Raw genomic sequence first — 27745 nt, 5'->3', positions numbered from 1 at the left:
CCGTTCCGTCTCCCAGGCCCGGTGAGGTCAGCTCATGAATATTGCTTCATTTTCCTCAGAGGCTCTAGCAGCTCCGGGTACCCCGGGTGCGGTGCCCGCCTCTCCGTGCACGCGTTTCAACAGCCGGGCAGCGGACAGAGCGACGGTGAGTAATGCGGCTGCTGGAGGCTCGAGCCTCTCTTTCTTTCTTCTTTTTGGAGAGGAAAAAAAAAATATATATATATATGGAGAAAGGGAGGGGGGATCTTACTCAATGTTCTGGTCCAACAAAACCGCCGGGTAGAAGTGGGGAGCTGAGAAAAGCCTCCCTCGCCCCTAGAATCGGGACAAAAGCCGGGCGGGGTCCGGAGTCCCGCGGAGTAGCGGGCAGAGGGATGCCCTGCGCCGCATCCCGACGCTGCGGGTGGAGCCTTTTGTTGCTGCCTTTGGTCGAGCATTTTTCTTGTTCACAATGGAAAAACCTATGGAGATGCAGTGTCGTACCGCCACGTGGATTTCTCATGGAGGGGCTTTTATTTGAGACATGGGATTTGGGCTTGGGCTCAAATGGGGCCTTCATTATGCTGTTAACAAAGAAAAAAAAAAAAAAAAAAAGAAAAAAGAAAAAAAACAAAACAACAGAAAAACTCCAAGCCACAGCCAAACAAACTGTAGGCAGTAGCCAACCCTGAAACTGGAGGCATGAAGATGGTAAGTTAGAGTCAGAGTGCTCAGGAGAATATGGGATCTAAGCCAAGTCCTGTTCTGACTTCTTTCAGCTTCCGTAGAGGTTTCTGGTTTTCAAGAGCGATATTTGGTACCTTACAACTCTGAACAGCAGCAATTATGATGAATAATAGAGGAACGAAGCAAACCTTTTGTATAGCATTGTGCATGCGTGACTGTTGGTCGGTTTACACTCCCATTCTGCCTCTTTACTATTTAATGCCTGGGAGGATTCGCCAATTTTTATCTTTTAAAAGATATTTTATTTTATTATTATTATTATTTGAAAGAGAGAGTTAGTTTTAAGCATATTGGTTAAAATGAGAGGTATGATGACAGTGCACTTGGCAGAAATCGGAGCCACTGCCCTGGAGCATGGAATAGAGTTGGTGCCTGGTGCTTTTCAGAGGGCAAAGCAATTGTCAGGGTGCAGCATAAGGTCTACTCTGACTTTGCCTGGTTTGATTTCTTTATTCCCTACCCTGCAGTGGTCCAGGTGGGATCATTAGGCTGTGTTAGGAATGCTGTCACTTCTACTTTGGCCTGTGTTCTTCCTTTAAGGGCAGTTGAACAAAGACTATGTAAAAACAGTTGATGTATCATAGCTAATATTTTTGGAGTGCATTAAGGAATGCAGCCTATTTTGATCATCTGTTGTGGTCATGAAAACTCTGGTTCAGTCGGTCTGTGGCAAAACTGCCATCCTTGCACACTCAAGTGAATGCTGTGTAATGACTGCTGTTGGGCTGGGGTGTATTCCTCACTGCTTGAGCTTTAAAAATATGCTGGAGTGATTATGCCTCACTCCTGTTTCAGTATAACCAGTATCAAACTCAGATGGGCTTAAAAGTAGGTTCAGGAACTCTTTTCTTCCAGAACTCTTAGTTGGTGTGCTTGGGAGGCCTGGCCTTGCCCTGGCAGAACTCCTGCTAAGGCCAAAGAACAGTGAGCTGCCACTATCACCTGCAGCTGTTTGTGAAGCAGCCTGGCCCACTGACAGGTGCCTGAAGGCAGGCAGAGGGATGTAGCAGCAATCTGAGCTGGTACTACAATAGGCAGTGAAGAAGAGCATGAGGAAATGCGGGGTGTGTGGATTCAAATACAGCTGTGGTATGGCAGCACGTATAGGAATAGGTTTGGCTCAGAGGAGGAAAACAGCAATCGGTGAAAGAGGAGAGGGAACAGTTCTCAGTCTCAGCCCTTTGGAGCCCCTCGGACCCAAGTTGTGGCTTTCGGCCTCGGTCATCGCTGCGCCCGCGGGGCCGACTGGCAGCACGCCGGGCGAGGCGGGCTGGTTGCTGGGCAGCTTCTGCTCGCCTCCACCGCGTCCCCACTCGCCCGATCGTCTTCTCCGCTTCTCTTCCCCAGCCGGCAGCGCCAAAGACGACTAGAAGGATGGCCACCTTCCGCCGATAGCCGTCGCCATGAGCCAACCGCCCGCAGGGGGCGCCGCCGCCGAGCCTCGCCTCCATCCCGAGGGCAGCAGCGGCAGGAAGCAGCAGCGAGCCTCCTCCCCGGCCAGAGCCCGCGACGCCGCCGCGCGGCCGCCGCCCGCCGCGGCCGCCGCCGCCGCCGCCTCCCGCGCCCCGCCCGCCGCCGCCTCCGCCCTGAAGACCGGGACCGCGCGGCCGCCGCCGGGCCAGTCCACCAGGGCCGCGCGCGGTCGCGCCGCCGAGAAACAGCCGCGGAGTGCGGCCTCGCCGGGAGCTGTCCATCCCGGCGCCGGTGCTGAAGCGCCGCTCGCTGCCGGCGGGAGGGCCGCGGCCGAAGAGCCCGCCGAGGAGGCGCCCCCTGCGGGAAGCGGCGGGGGGGAGCGCGAGGGGGCGGTGGCGCCGCCGCCCAGGCAGTGGCGGGGGAAAGCGGGGCGGGCTCCGCCGAAGGGCGCGGGGGAGGCGGCCCCCGCGCCTCCATCTTCCGCGGTCGCGGGGAAGGGCCGCGGGGCGGCGGGCGGCGGCGGGTACTGGAAGGAGGGATGCCTGCAGAGTGAGCTCATCCAGTTCCACCTCAGGAAGGGGCTGGCGGCGGCCGCTCAGATGCAAACCAAGGGCAACAACCACAGCGCCGGTGCTGCCGCCGCCGCCGCCGCCTCCGCGGCCGCCGCCTCGGCCGAGCCTCCCTCGGCAGCCCCCGCCTCCTCGCCCTCTGCCATGGCGGCGGCCGGGGCCGAGGGGCTGCGGCAGGGCGAGGCGGGCTGCAGAAACGGCACACCCGAGGGTTCACTGAGCCCGCAGCCGCAGGACGAGATGCAAGAGGAAATGGAGAAGCTGCGGGAGGAGAACGAGAGCCTCAAGGTGAGGGGACGCGGTGGGGAGCCGGAGATGGGGCTGGGGGAGCCGGGAGGGGTTCCCTGCTGCCCGAGAGGCTTTTGGGGTGGAGGGAAAATGGCCTCGGCGCGGCGTGCGCGGGCAGCACCGCTTCCTTCTCTTGTTGCGGTGTTTTTAATAAGCTAGGCGGATCCCCGTGGGGAGAAGGGCCGTCTCCGAGCTCCCTCTGGGTGCCTTCCCCTACCCTTGGCTGACCTCTGTTTCTGACCCACCTGTTGGTGTCCCCACCCCTTCTCGGCCTGGTGTCAGAACGAGATAGATGAGCTGAGGACTGAGATGGATGAGATGAGGGACAGCTTCTTCGAGGAGGATGCTTGTCAGCTTCAAGAAATGCGCCACGAGCTGGAGAGAGCCAACAAGAACTGCCGGATCCTCCAGTACCGGCTGCGCAAGGCCGAGCGCAAGAGGCTCCGCTACGCACAGACTGGTGAGATCGACGGTGAGCTGCTGCGCAGCATGGAGCAGGACCTCAAGGTACGGGCATGAGCGGCCTTGGTGAGACAGAGCACTGGAGGTAGAGGCACATGTTGCTCTTCAGGCCTCGTGACTCTCATGTTATCATCCATTCTGTCGTACACTGTGCCGCACGTAGGGTTGCAGCTTAACTAGTAATGGGAGATCTCCAGCAAGCAGCTCTGTGGTGAGGCCTCACAGGCAGACTGTTTGCAGCTTTAGTCCAGTTGTGTTTTGTGAAGTTACTGCGCAGAAAGTGACTTAAATCCCAGTTGGAGTCCGGAGGTTTGGGTCTTTTATGTTGAACACAGGCCATATTCTCCCACTGCAAAATTAAACCAACCTCACTGATGAACAGCCCCACTGACTTTTACGAGATCAGTGTTCTCTTTGCTGAAGATCATAAAGGGCTGTTAAACTGAATGCTTGCAGTTGCAAACTCAAAATCCTGATTCTGCTGGCGTCAGTGGACTTTCAGCAAAGCCAGGATTTTCCACATCCATGTGAAACAGTAGACACAGCCCATCAAATTTCCATGTCTAATCACCTGTATTTAGTCCATGACATTTGAATGAACCACAACCTATTGCTGAGAAATTTCAGCATTTGTTTAAATGCTAATGTTAGTAAATAATATAATCTCTGTTCTAGATTGCTCCAATTAGAGGGACTTCTGCTAGTTGGAAGCTGTTTAATTTTTGCTTCCACGCTCTAGATTTTTTAAGGCTGTTCCCAAGTCAACACTTAAGAACATTTGTCAATTGAAGGATCTCCCAGCCATTTCTCAAGGAACTGCAAATCTCTGTGTATCAAACTGAAACTCACTGACCATCCTCCTCCCAAGTACTAGTTAGCCATTTTGGATTCTGTGGACTGCAGCTGGAAATGCTAATTTAATACATGACACGAATAGACAATTGCTAAACTTCTGATGAGTGTGATGGATTGAGAGTCTGTTGTTCCCAGCCCCGTTATTCAGACTTAGATCATCTTTTCTGAAAAATTTCCTGCTTATCATTCTTATTAAAACATAGACACCAGACCAAGACACATTCCAGTAATTTTCTTACTAATGCCATTTAAAATGATAATTTCCTTTTTGGTGTTTATTGATATTCCTTTTTTGTGCGTATCCAAAAGCTACATTTGCTGTTTTGGCCACAACAATTCTGTATCTAGCTGTCACGTGGCTCTGTACAAACTGGTGTCTTCCTGGTCAGGAACAAAACTGGTGGAAATGTTTTGGTTTTTTTGTTTGTTTGTTTGCTTTTTATGCCTCTTTCTCCGGGGTCAAGTGAGAATTCTGATCAAAGCAAAAGACATTTTGCACAGCCAAAATTGTGTTTAGGGGAATGGCTGAGACACTTTGGTAGGCAGAATATGAATCTTCCCTTACAGATTGGATGGGTGATCCCAGCTTCCTGTGTTGGCTAAAGAAACAAAGAGTTGGCTCAATACTACTTTGTATACATGGGGAAAGCAGCGGCTGGGAGGGAAATTGACCCTGTATTTCGGTGCTTACCTGCCGTTGCAGGAGATCCAAAGGCCACAGTTTAATCTGAACAAAGGGCTCTTTTCAATTAGGACTTCTGCCATGTCTTTCCTAATGATTACACAACTGACTGCTTAGAAAAGAATGATATTTTCACTAAGCTTTCCCTCAGGTCGTGGTTGTACTCTACTTTGGGTAGGGATGGCTGTCAAATGCCGTATATCTGCCAAACTGAAATCCTGGTTCTGGGTACCCATGCTTGTAACTCATGCAGCATTCTTTGTAGTCTTCCCGGGTTTGCTTCTGAAGAATTTCTATCTAAAATAACATTCTCCATTTTACAAGTATATTACATTAGGGGACTTAGTTCTTCAGAGGTATAGTCTTTCATATAGCTGTATTAAAATGCATCTTGCGTAAGTGAATTCAAATTTCCAGGTGATCTAGAATGTCTGTATTATCTACCTGCTTTAACTGCCACTCCGCCAAATTTTGTGGCATGAAATCACTTTTAGTAATGATTGTGTAGTATTTGCTGATACGGAGTATAGCTGCAGACTGTGGTAGGATGCTGTTAAGAATGTCCCCAGTGATTTTCTGTTTACTTTGGTCAACCAGATGAACAGCTTGATAGTTACTGTTGGAAAAAGACATCAGGGTGCAGCCTTATGGTGTGATTCTCAGCTCATCCTGCAGTCTCTTTGGACTCTGCTTATCATTGAAATTCCTCTCCATTCTCTCCTAATGTTGGGCATTATGTGTCTTGAGTATGCATGCAGTGGGGGAGGTTACTGAGTGGTCTTGAGCTACACTGCAGTGTTGTATCAGTAATGCACTCACAGTTTTTTGTCGAGGGAGGCTGACTCACTGGCTGCTGCTGTATTCTGATAGATCAGATTCTTCTAGACTGCTTGCTTGCAATTTTTTTTTCCAGTGTTTTAGTATGTCAAAAAGAGTTCTTTGACATGTAAGCAGTGAAAGCCCTCTGAGCTTCCCTAAGTAATGCTGAAAAGGATTAATTTTACTTTCTCATGTTCTAAAAAAAAATAATAAAAATCATCATCAAATTAGCCTGTTCAAATTATAAGTCTAAATCATCACCACAGCAGTGATTAGTGTATATTTGAATATTTTAATGTGTGGTTGTAGTTGCTACTGGTTTCATAAAATATAATGCAAATGGCTTAAATAGCAAAATTTTTATTGTCTTACACAAAGAAATGGAATTAGATCTTGTTGCGTTCCTTCTAACTCTGTTCCTGTGAAAATACAATTAAAAAAGAAAATGTCAAACCCCCCTAATTCAGTTTCTGTTCATCTTAATTTTAAAATGTCACACATAATTTAGATAAGTATGAGGTCAGTAAAAATGTTCATGCTTTACTCCTTAAATTAACCAGTAGCAAATGAACTAAATGGCATATATTTTGGTTAGCTATCCATGAAGGGTAGAGAAATCAGAAGAGTCAGAAAATAAAGTTTTTCCCATTTCTGACCCTTTACAATGCCCAGGTACAGTAGGCCTAGAGAAATTGTGCTGTGCTTTTAACCTGGGACTTCCACATGTCAAGTATTTGAGGGACATATCCTTTACTGCATTGAAAAGAATAAGCTGGCAGTGGCTGAGAGAAAGCATGCTGCACTGTCTCCAGGAATAATGAAGATATTATTTCATTGCTGATTTAACAGAACCTAAGAAAGTGTTGGCTTCCAGTGCTTTCCAGTAAATTCCATAGAAAGAATATTCAATTTTTTTTGTAGGGTTGTCTTGAATTTTGAATAATTTGTATTCCTATGTGTATATGTCATTGTATACCTGTTTCTTTACATATCACTTCAATAAAAGCATCCAGAATTAACTTGTAAATCGCTGCTTAGACACTAAGCACTTCAGCAGTGATTCTCTTGTAATTGTGTTTTTTTTCCCTTTCTTTTGAAATATCTCTACATTTAGGTTGCAAAAGATGTATCAGTGAGACTTCATCATGAGTTAGAGAATGTAGAAGAAAAGCGTACTGTAACAGAAGATGAAAATGAAAAATTAAGACAGCAGCTTATAGAAGTTGAAACTGCAAAACAGGCACTGCAGAATGAACTGGAAAAAATGAAAGAGGTTGGTATTGCTATTTATTTCTATGTAAAATATTTGAAGTTCTCAAATTCTTATTCCTGACTATTTTTCTTCCAACAGCTTGTTTGAAGAGCATGAAATATGACAGATAAAGTTGAAAGTAGCAAAGAGTGCTGAAATACATCTAGGTGACTGAGAAGTTAAGAGCAAATGAAAAGATTCAGTTGTTTCTAGGAGAAATATAAAGGAGATAGTGGCTTAGCTTTTCCTGTACTAGAAATGAAAGGTAGAACTGGTAGTAACGGAGTTCAGAAGCCTTGAGACCTTGTGCTTACCTTGTGCTTATGTTGGAATATGTACAGAAAGAATTCCTAATGTTTTTATGAAGAATAGTATTTTTCCTTTGCTAACTACTGTTAGGGACTAGCAGGCACACTGAGACAGGGCAACTCAGGCATGTTCTTCTGGAGTATTGGAGAGTGGAGGACTCTACCTAGACTTTCAGTCTTAGCATAATTTAATATTGTATCTAAGTCATCTTCAAAATTACTGTTTGTTATTATGCAAATGTAACTTGCAATCCCATTAAGTAAGCAGAAAATTGTTTTAAAACATAATAGCCTGGACACAGAGATAGTAAAGCAATTAAAAGAGAGTATGTTGACTAAGAGTGAATTCTTAGAATAGATTTTAGGAACAACTCTCATGTTCAGTGTTTAAAATTCAACGCATGACAATGATTTTCACATTCAGTAATACTCCCTAGCAGAAATGCCAATGTCTACTTTGTTCTTATATCAAATGGAAAGGATGTATTTCAGTTCTTAAAAAGCCAGGAGATTTTCAGTTGTATTCTTGCGAGCATCTAAGGTTTGGAGGATATTCCAGCCAAGTGTATATTTTCCATCAGTTACAGTACTTTAAAGAGTTGCAAATGCTTACTCTAAGTGTGGTAGCATTAAAAACATGCATATGTTTTCTTTACAGGAACTGAATTTCAAACATGTTAGTAGAGAATAAACAGGTGTGCTTTCACCATCTTCTGCTGTTTTCTAGATAACTGTAGATTTTAAAAGGGCACGGTGACATCTGAGCCTTATTTGGCTTCCTTGTCCTATGACTGAGATTTTCTGTCTTTGCTTTGGCCTCTGCCTTCAAATACCACTAAGTTTTTGAGACCATCTTCTTTATGTGAGCATGATCTTCCTGTAATTATGCTTACAACTTTTTGTTAAGCTTGACTTTTCTCCAAGTTTTCAGTTTTTCTTGTCTCAAAATCTACTTTCTTGTAGCTTTCCTCCTACCCTGTAATTGATTGTAACAAAGGTATTTTCTTTTTGTTTTCTTTTTTCTTTTGCTTTGCTTCTTCTTATGACCATAAGAAATCTGGATTACAGTAAAGTTTAGTTGCAGTTTATTATTTTGCTTTTTTTCGGAAGCTATGTACCTGCAGGAAATTAACCCAATAAATAGGCTTCTTCATCTTTGCCACCAGTGGTTTCTTTCTCCTTATCCTGGCTCTTCCCTACAGCCCACTAGGCGGAACTGTGGTTCTGCTGTTCTCATAGAATGATCGAATTGTAGAATGGCTTGGAAGGAACCTCAAGGATCATCAGGTTCCAACCCCTTTGTCACAGGCAGGGTTGCTCATGTTCCTCTTCTTTCTGTGGCTTAGGTTTCTATTGTTATTGATAGCAATGGAAAGATATTTGATACACCAGCAAGACAGAAAAATTGTGTTTAAGCCAGCAGCTCTTCTGCATGATGCTGTTTTCCTGCAGCTGGAACACATAAATGATTCCCTTTGACAAAGAATGGGAGCACTGAGCCAGAATGGAAAAATGCATCATGATTCTACATATCAGAGTAGAGGTGGAGTGGATAAAGGGTCAGAAATGCGTCCTTATACGGAGCTGGGAAGAATGGCCATCACCAATCATTATGTGTTTTAGCACAATTAGGCAGGAGTTTTCATTTTTGCATTTCACAGAGATTGTTGTGTGTCAGTTAGTAGGAGGAGGCTATTTCTCCGTCTAGGACTTTTAGCATAGGATAGGGGATGCTGGAAGGTGGTTGTGGTGATAAAAGTTGAAGAAAAGCGAGTTTGAAGCAAAGCCAAATTGTCATGCACTTTGCAAACTTGGAAAACCAATGAAACAATGCTGGTGAAGGATGCTAATGCTTACAAATTTGAAATTTAGAATCCGTAAAGAAACTATGAAATTGTTAATGTGAAATAACCATGAAAAAACCCAAAGCAAGCTAAAGTGAATTAGAATTTTTCTGTGAAAAATACTTTTTCTTATTCATCATTGAATGGAGGTTTCAGATGACAATGTAATTGTCAGATAGTTACAGTGTTAATCTTCTATTTGCTCCTGAGTTGTTTCCCCTGGTTTCGTGGTTTTACAACCCTTTCTCATGTGGGTTCACCCATTACAACCAATGGAACTTTCTGCTCAAGTAATTTCTGCTTAACATAAACAGGAATGAAGAGTCAAGACCTTTTGTCTGGATTCTACGATTAATTGAGCTTCAAATTAATGGCAGACTTAATCTCCAAAGTCAATGAACTTTCTTTATTTTACAGCACTGTAGCAGTGCTTAGAGTATGTATTTGCCATGGGAATTTTTTTCTCCTATGATGAAAAAATGTGAGATAGCAGAGAATGTTTAAGACTTGTTAAAATGCTGGAAGCAGAAGCAGCATTTTTTATCTGGTAGTCTCTAGAGCATGATGAGAGCCAAAGTTTTCTCTATATAGACTCAATATTGTTTTAATAAGTGTGTCATTGCAAACATGTATGAAAGATAAATGCTAGCAGGTATGTTTGTTTAGAGACAAAGTTATATTTATTTGCTGAACATTTGAGTAAATGTAGACTTGTATTTGTCCATTAGTCTGGAGATATATCTGCAATATCTGCAAAATGTTTATTGTTTTGAAGCTTTTAAAAAAGATACATTGCATTGTATGACAAATGGAAGTAGTTGTTGATGACAGAAGCTTGCAAATATCCAAGGTGTTGGAAGATGTTTCAGAAACTATTTTTATGTTGGTACTTCTGACTTGGAGTCCTCCAACCTGCAGCTATTTCATTCAGTACTGTTATTCTTGCATATATAATTTTTGAGATATAAGAATTTGCTAATGACTTGCATTCCTTTACTTATTCATTAATTTGTTTTTAGTTCTTACACTTATTTTAGATATGCATTAAGCAAAGGTAGTATTCAAACTGCAAACAATATTCCTTCTGACAAAATTTTAGTAATTCAAAATATGGATAGCATTTGTTGAAGCCTAATTAACTCTTGTAGAGCTTTTATTGAATAAATATGGGGGAAAGAATCATTCCTTTGCTGTAGCTATGTAGGAAATGCCCAGTTAACCATGCCTTAGACTGTATGTGGTGAGATAAATAAAACAGGTGGAGAGTATGACAGATTTACTGGGCCCTGGGCTTTACAAATACTCACTGCAATGCAGAAATGCAATGTTTCTCAGATATGTATGTCTTTATGAATAGATATAGATAGCTCTGCTATTGCTCTAAATGGGGCAGATGCAAGATAGTTCATTTCTTCAGCAAGATTACTGTGATGTTGGCAAGCTGGCACTTTCTTCTTGTAAGCTTAGGTTATTAGCTCAGAGAGCTTCATGGTTTAGCCAGAGACTTCTTGTGCCTATTCAATTCATAATGTAGGCAGAAGAGTTTGTCTTTCTGCATGTGTCTATGTTTTCTTGGAGTGCAGCCTGCCTGTCAGTCAGACTGTTCTGTACTTTGTGTGAAAATGGAAGAAGGCAACATGATCTAGGAAGCTCAGCACAGGACTTACAAGGAGAAATCTGAATTCTATCTCTGATATTGATACTAGCGTGCTGTGGGACTGCAGGAAAGTAATTATGTATTTCTGCTTACTCTTGTGAAGTTTGTTTGCTCTGTTTATGTAATCTGTGGTCACAACTTAGATCTCCATATATATCTGAGTGCTCTCAGATATCTGAGCAGAAATCAAGTGAATAACTAGAGAATTCACAAGAAAATCAACTAACAAAACACAAAAAAACCCACACATGCACACAAAAACAATATTGAGGTCTTTGAAAAGAACTGGCAAGGGATAATCTTGTCCCAATATCAGCCTCTATGTCTCTGATAAAAATCTCTTTCAAAGTCAACACATCGCACAAATCATGTGGCTTCTTATAGCTGTCTGAAAAAGGCTTCATCTATTTCCTCTTATTTATCAGATGTTCTGCAGAAGATGCCCAAAATAGTGTTACCCATACTTCTCTGTCCTCCGATTCTTACCTGTAGCTCACAACTTGCCCATCACTGATAACAAGGCTATGCATAATACATTTGAACTTTACATAGAGCAGAACCCTTCTTCATCACCTTCAGAGATTTGTGGCTGCACTCTGGGTGTGTGAGGTATCTTGTTATGTCTCCCATGTGATCCCAGCAAGGTCATATTTGAACATGAATTTCTAGCTTGTGTTTGTTTCCTATGCCATGTGCATATATGTTACTGGAGATAGACACTTGGTTGTATTGTTTTGACAGGGAAAGTTTGAGTTTCCTCTATCATGCTGTCCTCTAATAACTTCCTGCTTGTACCCCATGCTTCTGTTTCTGCCTTATCCTCATCTGGAACAGCTAGTAAGGGAGGGAGTAGGGATGAGGTAAAGAGCAAGAGAGGAGATGCCAGGATGCCTGTTAATGTAGCTGATCAGTTTCATAAGGTCAGTATGAGAAACTGGGACTCTTTGAAGAGTTGCAGTAATTTACTTACTTTTGGCATCATATTGCAGTAGGATGGGATTTAATAATTTTAATAAGCCCTGGCCTGTCGGAGGACCTGTATCAATGACTGTATCAATGACTGCACTTCAACTAGGAATACCTTTAGGCAAAATGCTTTTGAGATCTGGAATCTGTTGCTTTGTGAAAACTCAGGTTGCTTTGGTGAAAAACAACAGCGTGATGACAAGACTTCTTTTTAAAAAGATTAGAAACTGTCTGTGTTAGTATAGGAAAAGGCAAAAAGAATTCCCCTGTCTCCAAGCCCAGCTCAGTGATTTTCTAAGCTCCCCATCCTGCAGACATGGAACCTCTATTTACTTCAGAATTGTCTTTGTGAAATGCTGTTGCATTTGGTATCTTGCCTAAATATTTTGTTCCTTTAAAAGCAGTACTCAGCAGGGATGATATTCATAATCTATGAATTTGTGATTCTGACTTCATTGCTCAGAGCATGCTGTGATCAACTTCACTGATTCCACAGTGAGCATAAGAAGATTTTACTAAAGTTTAGAATATGTGAAAAAAATAATGGAGAAATGAATTGATTTATGTTATAAAATCTGTTTTAATAGTTCTCTGAAAATATCATGCCATCAGGAGGAAAAAATGATATACGCTTGCAAATCAGTTTGCGCTTAAACCTCACAAAATTACCTTTTAATTATGCATTAGCCATCAGCAATTCATGAGCTGTTTGCTTCGAAGACAGTTTATCAAAACTGAAAATAATGGCCTAGTGGTTAATCATAGGAAGCTCCAAAACACATGTAAAATACAGTGAGAGGTTTCAAAAGAGTGAAGTTCCAAAGATATCTTACTGCGAAGAAAGATGCCTGGAAAGGATTTTTTTGGAGGAGTCCTTGGAGCTGATGTGCTAATTCATGAATTCTTATTAAATTGTTATAAAACTTGCAAGGACATGCAAAAGGAATTACTAATTTGCTTTTTAATGGGCAACTAATACTAAAAGTAACTAGTGACAGTATATCTGGCTTAAGTTTAAAACAGAAGAGAATTCAGTCATAGAACGAAGTTTATTTTGAGCATCTCTTTTTGAATCTGTAAACGTACTACTATTGCTTTGGCTTGATGGAGGCAAGGGGGTTCCTTCCTTTTGATGGGATGCTACTTTGTTTGCCTTTTTCCTGTGATGGATACAAGCAGCCTTAGATGAGCAAATGTGCCTGTCAAGGTTATTATTGATAAAGTCTCCAGGTGAAACCAGAACCCCTTTGTATTGAACTAAATACAATAAAAGAAAGGGAAATGTCTCTTTCAGACAAAGCTAATCAGAACAGGAATGCAGAATAATAGATGTGCTTCCAATCACAGAGAATCCAAGCATTAGAGAACGGATAGAATCTCTATGTCCTGGTCCCATTTCAACACCTGAGACCATTTTATTGCTTGGGTCATGCTTCTCAAAGATGTTTTTGCTGTAGACTTGCTTCCATTATACAACAACTATATGGGTAAAATGAACTGCGCTGAGGAATGGGTTCACACCCTGACGTGTGGTTGCTAGTTGTACCCCTTGGATGATTTCGGTGTGGATCAGCTACCACTGCTTCAGAGTTTGTTCATGATTTGGAGTCTAGCCTGGGGCAGAGCTCATTCTTGATTGACAGTTTGGATGCTGTCATGCTTGTTTGTAGGAAGCTGTATTCCTACAGCTTACAAGTTTAGCTGTATTGTCATTTTTAGCTGAAAATAGTTTAACTGTGGACTGTCAGTCAGCATCAGACCCTTAGAACAATTCCTGACTATTTCATTTACTGGTGCAAAAACTAGGCAAAGGGAAACATAGAACATCAAATCCAATCCAAGGCTGTCATGTGAATTCACTACAGCTGAGATTTACTGGAAAGGGGCAATCACCAGCAGCTACAGTACCAACAGAACTGGTATGCCAGTTGTCTAAGCAAGTAATGAACAATGTAGTAATGTGAGTCAGATTGATGAATGGTAACTGGTTACCAGAGAATATGGTTTATGAGTGTGAACTCACAGGTGGGCAGGCTGGAAAATGCTCATCTCTGTTACTTCAGACCTTAGCATATGATTTTCTTGAGTTCTAAATTAGAGAGAAGGTCACCTATCTCATTACCTACGTAGGCAGTGTTGCTAATGACTTCAGTAACAGCCTTCAAATACCACAACACATTAATAAATGGAGGAAAGTTTGGGAAAACCATTGTCACTTGGTTTCCATACAGCCATTTGTAATCTTGTGTTGGTGCTACTTATAAGCTTGAATTTACATAATTTTTAGGAAAAGACATTAAGTTTCATACAACGCAGTAATGGAGCAGCATTACAAAAGACAAGTTTTTAGTTTTGCATTTCCTTGTTTCAGTATTTTTTATTTTTTTATTAGTGGACATTCAGATATCAAAGGTATAAGTTAAACATAGAGGTACCAACTTGTTTGCTCGATTGAAAGAAAAAGATACCAGGTAATTTAAAAGTCTGAGTGTAAAAAACAAATCAAAACAAAAAAAGCTGCATTATCTGGTATTTCAATAGCTATCATGCTACCTTTCATGCTTGTATCCATAGTTGTAGCAAAGGCAGCAAATAATCCACACTGATTCTTTCATTGTTATCTTGCTTATTTTTTAAACAATAGATTATGCCTTTTAAATTCCAACTGTAATTTTATTTTGCTTATTTTTTCATTTATTGACAGGTCCCTGGATACATGGTTTTTTTTTCATCAGATGCTATGTAGGATTTTCTTAGTTTCTTAAAGAAAGAAATTGGAATATAGGCCAAATTCAACCTCTTCGCACTATAACAGGAACAGAAAGGGGAATATAGGATTCTCTAGATAGATTTAGAGAAACTCAGATGACTTTGCAAAATTGCTTACTATCTCTTGGAATATAGACATTTTCTGAGTGCTGAATGAGAAGTTGAGATATGTGCTGTAATATAGAATGAATATAAACCAAATGTCGTAATCTTACTGGAAGTCCTACTAAGGCTTTGATGAATAAGAATAATAAATGATTTCTGCCCTTTATACCACAGTGTTCAGTCTTCTGCTTAAGAGCATCAATCCCTTCAAGAAACACCTCTGTTTTCAATGTGCTGAAAAAGGTCAAAGCTGAGCTTGTTTCAGACTGAGGGAAAAATTACTCTGGCTGTTTTTGTTCAGTGCATGTGCATTTGTTTTCTCTTAGTCTTATCTTGAACTCTTTAGCAAATCCACATGAAATAATTTTAGAGTTTATTTTTATGTTAGCAATAGTACGTCTACAGTTAAAAACAAACAAAAAAACAAGAAACCTGGGCATTCTGTCATCAAATAGATTTGTTAGTTAGTCTGCACATAGACAATGCATCTTTCAAGTATCTGTGTTCCTGATGGCTCTTTTGTAGAGCTTCATGGCCCTATATTTTTGTCCCAGTGTTAGGAGAGTAAGAAGACTGAATCTAGCACCATGGAAGTACGCATTGCTCTTGTGTTTTGGCTGAACTCAGCTGCCAGCATGAGAAATAATAACCTTGTCATGTCATAATACAGATGGTTGTGGTGAAGCATGTCGTGGGCCCTCAGGGGGTGATGTCAGTGTAGTTTCCAGTGTAAAAACAGGTGAAAGAGATTGGCAAGACCTCAAATGAGAAAACAGACTACAGAGCCGTATGCAATAAAACTCACAGAAATTGCTGCATTTACTATTCAATATACTACCCATTATTTTTTCATAGAAGATTAAGTTCATTAAACTGGGCTTTCTCCTCATAAATATGTGTTGGCTCTGAACAGTGACTGCATTGTCTTCCAGGTGTTCTTCAGTAACTCACAGAACAATCTTGGTCCTTCTTTTCCAGTATTCTTGTCTTTAATTCCTTGAAGATATTCAAAACCCTCCAAGGTGTGGCACAAGGAAGCCTCCTTTAATTGACTCTATTCTGACCAGGAGGATTGGGTTAGATGTCCAGCAGTTGCTTTCAGCCTTAACTATTTTTTATTCTTTGATATTTTTCTTTTCTGTAATTATCAATAACAAGAAGAATCTAATTTCTCACTTTGCTGCAGAGCACACAGGCATAGGAAAGGTAATGTTCTGGGAGAAAAGAAATTGTTTTCAGATTGTGGTTGTTTTGTTTTTTTTTTTTAAATCAGGTAGGCTTTGGAGTCTGTGAAACTGTTTTCTTAGGCAAAACATGGCCAATGAACAGGAGATCAGACCCAGGTATGTACTGGGCATTTTCCGTGCTGCACTGATAGCGTTTAGTGCAACTGGTGTTCTATGCAGCATAGCTCTGTTTGTGAGCAGAGTGCAGAATGGATGTCTTGAGCCACCTTATTCCAAACTCTTATATTTGAATATGTTTATAGTTATATTCTGTGGTGGGTGCATATTAAATAGAGATGAGTCTATGGACAGAGAGAATATTCAGTTATAGGGTGTGCTGAGTGCTGGGATCAACCAAACACTGAGGAATTGATACTAGACAGGAAGAAGAAAACCAGGCTTCTGATACTTACTCATTTACTGCTTTATTTGTAACATCAAAAAAAATGCAGCCTACTGGCTTGATGACATTACATGGTTATGAAATCTGAAGAGTGCGTTTACTATTCTGAAGTAAAGGGCAGTGGATTAACCTTTTAGATGTGCAGATAAATTTTCCTGAAGTGTTTGTTTCTGCTGAGGTGTTTTGACATATTGTGTGATTATTTTTTTTTTTTTTCTCCATTGTTAGTATAAATAGTAGCACATTGAGATATGTGGATATCAATTTTGTTTTGCTCTGTGTGATCCTAGATGTATGATTGTGTTAATTGAATTTGATTTTCTCAGCAAATCAGGTTAGAATAATAACCAAGCTCTTTGCTTAGGTCACAGTTGAGTACTTGCACTTAGAATGTATTTCCTAGGCATCTGTTCCATCAGTGTTGTGTGTAATGAGAGGTTTCTGCATCTCTGTAAAGCATGACTGATGATGGCATCAAAGTGGCCTAATTACTGAGAGTGTTTTATAATACAGGCTTGGCTGAATTATTTTAATTTTTACAGATGCTTGCAATTTAGATCTTTGATTAAGTGACTCATTAGAAGCACCAGTAACAGTGCCCCAGAAAGAGTTCTGAACTGGAGCATTGCCTTGATGATATACAGACATAGATACACTTCAAAGGTTCATTTTTCTTATGGCATGCTACTCTGAGTAGTGTTGCCCAGTTCCCAGACTTTGGTAAAGTTTCAAAGTTTCATTCCTAATAGTGTGTTAAACTGAAGAGTCCAGCATCAGTGCTTCATTTATTGTGCCTGGTTTTGTGGGGTTTTTTTGGTTTTTTTTTTTAATCTGCATGCTTAGGGTTGTCATCATTTAGCCATTTAAAAATGTATATGTTCATCTAAGTCAGGAAGTTGTCCTTCCTCAAAGGGGAAAGATGGGCAGTACTTGGAAGTGGTTCATTTCACTACCTGTGAAGGTGGATTGACTGTGGAGAATCAGTCATTTCTAGAGACTGCAGAGGGAACCTTAGTTTTGGTATCTACACTGTAGAACTAAATTAAGCTGTTTGGTTACTGCAGTGGTTTCAGCACTACCACACCACTCTCTCTGAAAAGTACAGGAGGATATAACGATGAAAAAAAATCATGGGTTAAGATAAAGACAAGAGAGATCACCCACCAGTAACCATCACCAGCACAGTATTTTGTCTCTGCCAGGCCTTCATGGCCTCCTTCTTCTCCTGGTGCATTGTGGACTTCTTTCCAGGGCTGCAGCTCCAGCCTGAGGTTGTTCCTGCAGTGGCTCTCCGTGGGCTGTGCCTCCTTCCGGCCTCATCTGCTGCTGTACTGTGAGCTCCTTCAAGGCTGCACACAGAGATCTGTTCCATGTGCTGCCCGTGGGCTGCAGGGGAGGGGCAACCTACTCCACCATAAGCCTTTCCTGGGCTGCTTCAACCTAGAGCAGCTCTTACCCTCCTGCGCTGGCCTTGTTGCCAGCAGGGCTGTTTCTCTCACATTTCTCACTCCTCTCCCCAAGCTGCTGTTGTGCAGCAGTTTTTCCATTTCTTCAGTCTGCTCTCCCACATGGACAACCAGCACTACTCATGGCAGCAGTGGGTCCCTTTTGGATCAGCTAGAGCTGGCTCTGGTCTGATATGGGGTAGTGGTGGGCTCTGCTCACCAGGCTACTCCTGCAGCCCCCTGCTACAGAAACCTTACTTTGTAAGTCTAATAAAGTCAAGAAATTACATTTCTTTCATCATTTCAACTGATTATCCTTTAAAACAGGTGCTGTTTCACTTCACCTAGTTTTACATGAGTGATAGTTCTTTTCACTGTTCATAATTTCTCCAACCTTGACTCTGTCTGCAGATTTTATCCGTGATTTAATTTTTTCCAGGCAGCAGTGAAAAATAAGCTAGGACGAAGAATTGATTCCTCTGAGACCCCATAAGGAGTCACTGCTGTGTTGTTAATTTGCAGGTGATCCAGTGGTTCAGTGACATTCATGATAAATGAAGAACGGTCAGATGTTTGCTCATGAAGGCTAGTTAAAAAATGCATCCGAGTGATCAATATTTATAATGAGCCGAAGATAGTCAAATTTCATTTCAGAATGAAATTTTCAGTCACTGCAAAGGGAAATATTAAACGAGAGTGTTAAGGCAACTGCAGATATAAAGATTTCAAGTGAGCCTAAGATCCACAGCCCTTCCTCTTGCAAGGAATTAGCATCTTCCTTAAAAAGCTGAGCAGGTTTCACCTAGGAGGAAGTGGCATAGGGGCCAGTCACAGGTCTTCTGAGCCTTTTGGAATGAATGGAGTTCCTGGATTCCTGCTTCAGCCAGTATTGCTATATTCTGCTGCCTTTGCATGGTAGAAATAGTGCGAAAAGCACTGTGTGCATCCTTATGAGCATAAGGCATGGGATAAAGTGAGAAAGGTGGGCATGGAGATGTCTAAACTGCTAAAATATCTTCCAATTTAGCTTCCAGCTCCTTGCATTTTTCCTAAGTTAATTCATCTCAAACTTTTGCATCCTCTTAAATGACTCTAAAATTTGATTGTTATGTGAGATGTTCCTGTACCACAAAAGCTGTCTGGGGCGCATAGTCTTGAAAGGTGACCTACAGAGCCCTTTTTCCTGTTGAGTGCATACAAACCTAAAGTTTCTTGATAACCCTTCCATGTGAATCCAATAAGAGCTGTCTGTGCATATAACACAGCTCTTCTGTTTGAAATAAGCTTGAGTGCAACTGTACAAACACGACTAGCTTAACTTTGCAGAACTGATTTCTGTTTACTCCTCCAGTGAGCAGTGTGAAGGTGCACACAGTATGTGTAGAATCATTCCTTTTTTCCCTCTTATTACTTACCATTTTCACAGTCGCCTTTTTGTCAAGAGATAATAACTAGCCTTTGGTTGATATACATGAATTTTTGTAACTAAGGCCATGAACCTTATCAGGTTGTTGGCACTTTTGTGTTCTTGTGATAATTTATTTGTAATTTTCTCTTAGGCATTCTTCTGATAAGACTGAAAAAATCTACTTGTGATAATAGATGTGAGAAAGAAAACTCTATTTAACTTAAGTAAAATCTGTAATATATTTAATTGGTAACTGTTGTGTCCGTGAGTGTGGTTTATGATAATTGTGTTGTTGTATGGTAAAGTTTTGAACTGTGTTGACATACTCTCTGTCACAGTAACGATCCAAGATAATGACTGGGGCACATTGTACTAGGTGCTGTGCAAACCCTAACAAAAAGACTGACTCTTTTTCCCAGAAAACACAAATAACTGAGCTCACAGATAAACTGCAACTTAGACAAGTCCTGAACAATAGGCTTAACTGGCATCACTGTGCAGCAAGGTACCTTATTCCAGTGTTTTCACTCCAAAGTATTTATGGTGTTCTGAGATTTGTTCTTGCATTTCAGTATTAGAGAGATATGTGTAAGCTACCTTTGATTTCTGCATCTATAACGAGGCCCAGTTTGCTCAAATGGCAGAGGACAGCTTCCTCTTCAGAGAACTTGCTTTCACTACTTTCATGTGTATTGGTAGATGAAGAAGCATGCAGTCACAGAAAGTGAAGTGTCAGATTTTGCTGGCTATTTGATCTGATTATATAAAGAGCTTTTAAAAGGCAGCTTTCATCTTTTTACCTGATTGTACTTGCAAAGTTCTCATTATTTGCTTCGTCAGTTTGTTTTTTCTTCAAAATATAAGGGCTTTCTCTAGATAAAGATGTATATTTTTCCCTCTTATTTTTTTTCTTAAAACTGACAAATGGATAACAGCAAAGGATCTGACAGTGATATCTGTAGTAATTCATAAATAAATGCAAATAAAAAAATACAAATATGGTAGGGTGGCTACTCTTTTCTAAAATATGAAGACATTCAAAGACTAAGAATTGTTATTCTCTCTTTGATTGCCTTCATTTCATATTGTTCTTCAGCAGTGTTTTCAGTTATGCCCGTTTTAATATGAAGGGAGTGTTTCTAATGTGGGTAGGGGAATGGTTAGACCTACAGTTTTGTTTGGTTCTTGAACTTGGGTGCCATGCTTCTTTGCATTTCCCTTATCCTCCGCATTTCTTGCAGCTCTTGGAAGCAAGTCAAATGCTGGAATACTTGTGGTAACTGCTCTTCAAGAAGAGTGGAAAGAGAAAAGTGTTTGTGTAGTTCTATGTGCCAATGACAAAGCCAGTGCCTGGAGTTTGTTGCAGGCAAACAACTACCAAAGTGGCTGATAGTTTAAGGAGTCTGTATCTGAAATAGATTGGTAGATTTACAGAGTAAAGGGGACATTTTAAATACAAAGATTATTTTGAGGAGAAAGTGTATTTCAGTTTACCACCATGGAGAATATCCATCTAGTGTTAACTGTATGTGTAATACACTGAATTAGAGTTAGTGGCAGTAAACTGAAAAATCTGTCTTGTCTGCTTTGATCCAGATCCACAGTCTAACTGACTATACTTGACTGAAGAGAAAGAACAGAGAAAGTCTGAAGATGAATTTCTATTTCCTGATAATGATCAGTCTGTGCCAAACAGAGGCAAGTTGTGCAGTCCCAAAATATTCAGTGACTTTTAAAGACTGTAAAGATGGCATTGGTTTTGCTCTGATTTTTGAAAACTCTGTAGATCTGTCGCAGTGTTTAAGAGGTAGCTAACTACCAAGTGTGTGCAGTACAACCATGGTGGGTTGCACCTGTAGAGATTCAGAAACTGCACACCCTTTGCCTTGGCCTGGTCTGTGAGCAGGGATAAGGGCTGGCAGGGGAACCTTGTGCACTCATAAGTTCCCTTATATTTTTGACAATTCCTCTTGTGTTTGCTTACATTGTTTTTTTAGATCATCTATCCTCAGATCAGACTTGAAATAATCAATCCAGAAGTCTTGAAAAACTATGGTATATTCTATTCAGCTTCTTTATTAATTGCAGAGAGATTTCCTGTAGTACAAAGTAGTGAGAAATTAGTTCATTTTAAAGCTTTGATATTCAGTGCAGCATCATTTTGTCATTTCATTGAGCTGTGGTTTTTATAAAGTAGACTTCAGGTCTTTTTGTACTCTGAAGCACTCAGCATCGTAGGTGGTTGGAAATGCACATTTGGATTGCATTTTAAGGCTCGCAAGAGAAGGATTTTGCCATCTGGTCTTGAGAAGCGCTTAGCATCTCGAACAAGACATTGGATAAAGTCCAGTGAAGGTCACTGGAGAATTGATGCTCCTGAAAATCACAACAGGATTGCTCCTGTCATGTGATCAGGTGTGCATATAGTGCAAACATTGTCTATGGCCTTATCTATACTGTGGAAATTTCTCAGCATTGTCAGAACATTAATGTAACCTCATGTGTGCTCAAACCAGTGAATGCTAGGAGTCAGGTCAGACTCAGTTGTACTTCCTAGACGTTCAGAGGTAAGCAGAGCTTATACAGCACAATAATACATACCCCAGCTGCTGGTCCTATTGTTCTAGCAGTTTTGGAATATTTCATTATTACTTGAGCAGTTTAGCAAAATCTCCATTGCAGAAACACTATGATGTGCATTTTTTGCTTATTCTTCTTTTTTTTTCCTGAAGATGGATGACTTGGTTTAAGATTATTACAACCATAAAGCTCTCTAGAAAGCATTGCAAATTAGATAGTGCAAATGCAGTCTTTTTTTTTTTTTTAATTTAAGAATCATACTCATTAAACAGACTGAACTCAATGTAACAGAGGGTAATTTAAATTATACACTTTCAAAACAATTCTAGAATTTGATGGGCAGACTTTTTTGCTGTACTTGGGAAACAACAAGGCAGCCTTCAGTGGCACTGCAGTATTTCTTGCTGTACCCTGTGACATGGAAAAAGGAGAATTATCCAAACAAGTGGAGAAATATATTAAAAGACGATGAAAAAGACGATGAAGCTTTTTGAACAGACAACGTTTGTACATGAAGTTGGCTAAAATAGCCTTGTGTAACATTATTTAGTATATCAAAATAAACAGTGTGCAGTTTCAGTAGTATCCAGTGGGAAAATGGGAACATTCACTTGCAAGAGTCTGGACTGCTGATTTTGGTTTTGCAGTATGTTTATTTGAATACTTTTTTTTTTCTGTTTTGTTTTGAAGTATTTTTTTAATTATTGGGAATAAATTGTTTAACATATTGACAACTGAATTGAAAGACAGCGGTAGTACAGGACATGAGAGAAATGGAAGAAAGAGTAGTCACGACTATTAATGAAGTTAAAAATTTATTATGCTGACAACAAAAGAAGAAAAGGACTTTAAAATAAAAAACATTGAGAGAAAGGAGAAAATCAAGTGTTTTAGTTTTATGTCAAACTCAGAAAAATAACTTTTGCTCTCTGAACTTTCTCTTTTTTAATGGTTTTGTCATTGAAAACTTTTTCATACATCTCATATCCTAAAATGTTGTAGGGTACACAAGAAGTTGTGTCCCAGCATTTTAGAAGCTCATTTTGTTCGAAGAGATGCTGGGCTTGGCGGGAAGGAATTTAGGTAATCAAACATACATAGTTTAATTATCCTCTAATTACTTTATTAGTGGATGGCACTGGCAAGAACTTGGTTCCAGAAAAGTTTGCAGTAATAACTGACTTGAAAATGAGCTTTTTATAGTGGATTGTGACATATACCAGGAATCTGCACGTCTGAAAGTTTATAAATTTGCCAATTCGATTAGGAAAGCAATAAAAAAAACTTTCCACGTGCACATACCAATTCTGCAGTAGGGTAATTAATGGGTGACCCTGGAGAAGAATAATTTTGTTTGTAGACTTAATCCCTGTATCGTTGGCTTTATTTTGAAAGAAAGAATCAATTTAACTATTTTTTGTGACTTTTTCTGGATTCTTCTGGAATCCTCTCATAGGTATCCAGCTGAGATTCTAATGATCTTTGGTTTTATTGTTTTATCTATTGAGAGCACTGCGTATTTTCAAGAGACATAAAAGTTTCAATTCTGGTTCTTGGTGGCTATACCTGTGAATTCTCATTCTGAATCTGAGGTTATTTTTATTCTGGTACAACTCTGTAGTGAATTGGATCAAGAAGCCTCATCTCTTATGGTTTCTTAGATCTATGTGCCAATCACTTCTGTGGTATCAAGTTTTCCTCTGGTGGGAGCAGTCCTTGGGGCATAGTAGTTGTATTGAGGCTGACCTGCAGAAGAAGGAAAACAATTGGTAGCAGCAGCAATGTACAGTATACTTGCCCATTGTGCTTTGTTCCTTGAGGATTGTGAACAGATTTTAATTCCCACTAGGTGGAACTGCATGACTTTTGGATATACCACTGGATTTTCCCTGGCTGGCACAGGGAAATGCATGTTTCTCAGTATTCAGTGGCACAAAGGTTGCTCATCCCAGAGAATAGTCTCAGAGGGAGGTAGTTATATCACTGCCTGCTGCAAGAGCTACGTTTCACCTGGGAAGCATAAAACCTGGGAACAGCTGCAAGTGGGTTGTTATGTATTAACATCTTCTCACTCACTTTCCTCTTCCCTGCTGTTTTCTTGATGATCTAAATTGTGTGTTGACAGTGGGATTGCTGCAGTTGTTTTCCACTACTGCCACTTGCCCACTAATGAACTTTTCATTGTTAGCAGTTACAAGATTTTTTTCCTAGTAACTTTTGAACTCAGTGCATCCTGCTCTAAAATCAGGAATTTCTGTTCACCATTTTTTTCATCTTAGCTCCATAAAAAGTAGCTCACTTGTATGGTGTGGATAGGTTTGTTTGTCTTGTGCTTGTCGCAAGTAAATCTGCTTTGCCTTTCACTAGGAATCTGTAGTCCAAGCAACTTAAAATAGGTATTGAATATGTTTGGAGAACAGAACAAATCTAGTGACCAGATGTATGCATCTTTCTGCCTGCTTTGTCTGCAGTTTATGCCTAGGAGAGCTGTAGCAGCAGTCCACTGCAAGCTTGAGGCCTGTGGGTGGGATGCAGAGAAAGATGTCCTTGTCCTCAGGTTAGCTGGGGGAAGTCGCTGGCAATGCTTTGTGTGGCTTACCTATGGCACTGGTTTTACTGCTTGCCTCAGTTTTCCATTTTTTTGGGGTTACCGTTGGATATATTTCCTTTCTTACCTGTCATGTGATGATAAGGGTGCTAAGCATTTATTATGTGTTTGTTTCAAAATGTGTTGAATAAAAAAATGTTGCAGACTGATTAAACCAATACTTCACTAATGCAGTGCTTCTGCTGTGTCGTTTTTAGGCAGCAGTGTCTCTCCTCTCTATTTGACATCACAGGAGCTGCAAGAGGCTACTAGCTTTGTATTTGCATTTGTTTCACTATGTTTAAACAGAATGACTAAATTATGTAGCTCTTCAGTGAAATATGCAGTTCCGCTCACTTTGTTCTTGTTTCAGCAGTCATTGAAAAGAAGAGGGAGCAAAGACCTACAAAAATCAGAGAAAAAGTCACAGCAAACACCAACAGAGGTATGTTGAAACAACAGTAATCTGGATCATTATGTGGAGATTTTAGTGACACTCTGGAAATGTGATTTTCAGATTTACACTTTTTTGCTCTGATTTTTGTTTTTCTACATGCTGCGAAATGGAGACTTTTATCCTCAAATCATGTAGTGAGAAGACATGATGTCAAGATCTACCTAAATGAACTACTTGTGCTGCAATAAAAACCCACCAGTTTTCATGTACTCCAAATATTTTAGGCAAAATGAGTAAATGGAGCAACAGTGAAATAAGATTATAGGCCCTTTGTGTACAGATTTCAAGATTTTTTAACAATGTGATATCTACTACAGTGTTGCAAGTTATTTTTACAAGATACCTTCAAAAGGCCTTTTTTGAGGGCTGCACAGGGTTTAATGGCGAGTAAAATAGTCTTTCTCCTTTCAAATTTTAATATTTATTTCCCCTTATTTGATTTACTGATTAATGAACAAATGGTCACAGGAAAGTCTTTGTGTATTTAAAGCCACGTATCTTTAATTGTTCATCTTGTAATTTAAGACCATCCACTGGAGGTCTCCTGTTTTACATCAACTTTCTTCAAATTCTTTGCTTTCCTCTTTTTTTTCTAAGGAGGACAACGAAGACTTGAAATGCCAGCTGCAGTTTGTCAAAGAAGAAGCAGCTTTGATGAGGAAGAAAATGGCTAAGATTGATAAGGAGAAGGACAGATTTGAACACGAGCTGCAAAAATATAGATCATTTTATGGTGATTTAGACAGCCCTTTGCCAAAAGGTGAAGCAGGCGGTCCACCTACCACAAGGGAAGCTGAACTCAAGCTTCGGTTGAGACTTGTGGAAGAGGAAGCTAACATTCTTGGGAGAAAAATAGTGGAGCTAGAAGTAGAAAATAGAGGATTAAAAGCAGAGCTAGATGACTTAAGAGGAGATGATTTCTCAGGGGCCACCAATCCACTCCTGGGAGAACAGAGTGAATCCTTGTCAGAATTAAGACAGCATTTGCAGCTAGTAGAAGATGAGACAGAATTGCTGAGGAGAAATGTAGCTGACTTGGAAGAACAAAACAAACGCATAACGGCTGAGCTGAACAAATACAAATACAAGTCCGGAGCCCACGAGAGCTCTAGGCACCACGATAATGCCAAGACTGAAGCACTGCAGGAGGAGCTAAAAGCTGCACGAATGCAGATCAATGAGCTGAGTGGCAAAGTCATGCAACTCCAGTATGAGAATAGAGTGCTTATGTCCAACATGCAACGCTATGATTTAGCCTCTCATCTTGGGATCCGTGGCAGCCCCAGAGACAGTGATGCAGAAAGTGATGCAGGAAAAAAGGAGAGCGATGATGATTCCCGTCCCCCTCACCGCAAAAGGGAAGGGCCCATCGGTGGGGAAAGTGACTCAGAAGAGGTGAGAAATATTCGGTGCCTGACACCCACGAGATCTTTTTATCCAACACCATCTGGGTGGCAGAAAAGCTTCACTGACAGGCAGCAGATGAAGGACATTCGCTGTGAAGCTGAGCGACTGGGCAAGACAATAGATCGCTTGATTTCCGACACAAGCACCATCATAACAGAGGCAAGAATTTATGTAGCTAATGGGGACCTGTTTGGACTGATGGATGAGGAAGATGATGGCAGCAGGATACGCGAGCATGAGCTCCTTTACAGGATCAATGCGCAGATGAAGGCGTTCAGGAAAGAACTCCAGACTTTCATCGACAGACTCGAAGTTCCGAAGTCTTCGGATGATCGGAGTGCGGACGAACCTTTGTCAGTGAGTCAGGTAGACTTTTACTTATTATGGCCTACAGGTAAAAAACCTTGGCCAAAAGAATTAAGACTAAAATTTGATGTATGGCACCTTAAAATTCTTAAACTAGAATTTGGACAAAAATTTCTGTTAAATTATTTTTAAATCCTTATTTGGCTATATGCAAATTTGTTCTACCATGGGACCTATTTGTAAATGGTGAACAAATGATCTCTATGAAAATGAAAGAATTATAGTATAGATACAATTCTTGTAGGAGCTGGAAGACTTTCCTCCTTCTGGCTTTGCAACTGTAGTCGCCAGAGTTAATGGCAATCAAGCTGCAGTGATTACCAGTAAAGACAATGCAGATAGCATTTTTAGCACATTAATGAACGTGTTTTTTTTCATAGTCGTTGGGTTCTTGTTAAATGAATAAAAAAAAATCTTATTAATTTTAAACTTAGAAAATATTCAATTTCTAAAATTACAAAGAATATAGTGAACCACAGAAAAAAAAAAAAAACCATGAAAAATCTACATGGACTGCGTGGTGATGAATACTGGTACTATTGGAATTGCTGTAACTGGTTGTATCTTTCACTGAAAGGTTATGGGTCACTGCTTACACGCAACGGTGACTAGCATCTTTTCTGCAGTTCTTTTTTATTCTTCTCTTATCCCCTAAGGAAAGAGCCAACAAGCATCCTGCATGTGACGTGCAGAGTTGTCCCAGAGAGGTTTTGGGGAGCAAATTCCTTGCTGACTCAAGATCTTCTGCCGTGAAAAATGAAAATTACCTCTCATTATCTTATTATGCAATCCTATAGTTGGCAAATGGTGTTATTGGTCACAGTATTATCCTGAAGTTTTAGTAAGTCTCTTGCTGTGTTAATTTACGTGTGCTGTCCTGCTAGTTTGCAATTTTAAATTAGTTGCCAGGTGAAGCTGAAAGCTATTATTTCTTGTCCCTATGCTGACTAATTAGTCTTTTGTTTTCTTGTATCAGAAAGTCACAGACGCAGTGAGTTTAAAGTTAATCAATTACTATACATGTACTGCATGAAATCAAACAGAAGAGACATTTGGCATGCTCACTTTCTGATCTAGCAATAGTTCTGAGCTTGTTAGAGTTCCCATTAACTCAGAGGCAGAGCACTGCATGGGTTCATACAAATTTAAAG

General features: G+C 40.6%; 1 protein-coding gene across 1 annotated transcript; it reads left to right on the top strand.

The window, feature by feature from the left end:
- The first annotated feature begins 1460 nt into the window (after positions 1-1460).
- On the top strand, positions 1461-27244 carry SOGA3 (SOGA family member 3). Its single transcript, XM_052677379.1, is given in 6 exon segments — positions 1461-2996; positions 3279-3503; positions 6929-7087; positions 24738-24809; positions 25419-26720; positions 26722-27244. Coding segments are annotated over 6 exon segments (3042 nt in total). The 5' UTR covers positions 1461-1775; the 3' UTR covers positions 26785-27244.
- The last annotated feature ends 501 nt before the right edge of the window (positions 27245-27745 follow it).

Source organism: Tympanuchus pallidicinctus, unplaced genomic scaffold (genome assembly GCF_026119805.1).
Source record: "Tympanuchus pallidicinctus isolate F22 unplaced genomic scaffold, pur_lepc_1.0 scaffold1, whole genome shotgun sequence".
In the NCBI taxonomy this organism is placed as follows: Eukaryota; Metazoa; Chordata; class Aves; order Galliformes; family Phasianidae; genus Tympanuchus; species Tympanuchus pallidicinctus.
The sequence above is the reverse complement of the archived record's forward strand: the minus strand, read 5'-3'. Positions and strand labels throughout refer to the sequence as shown.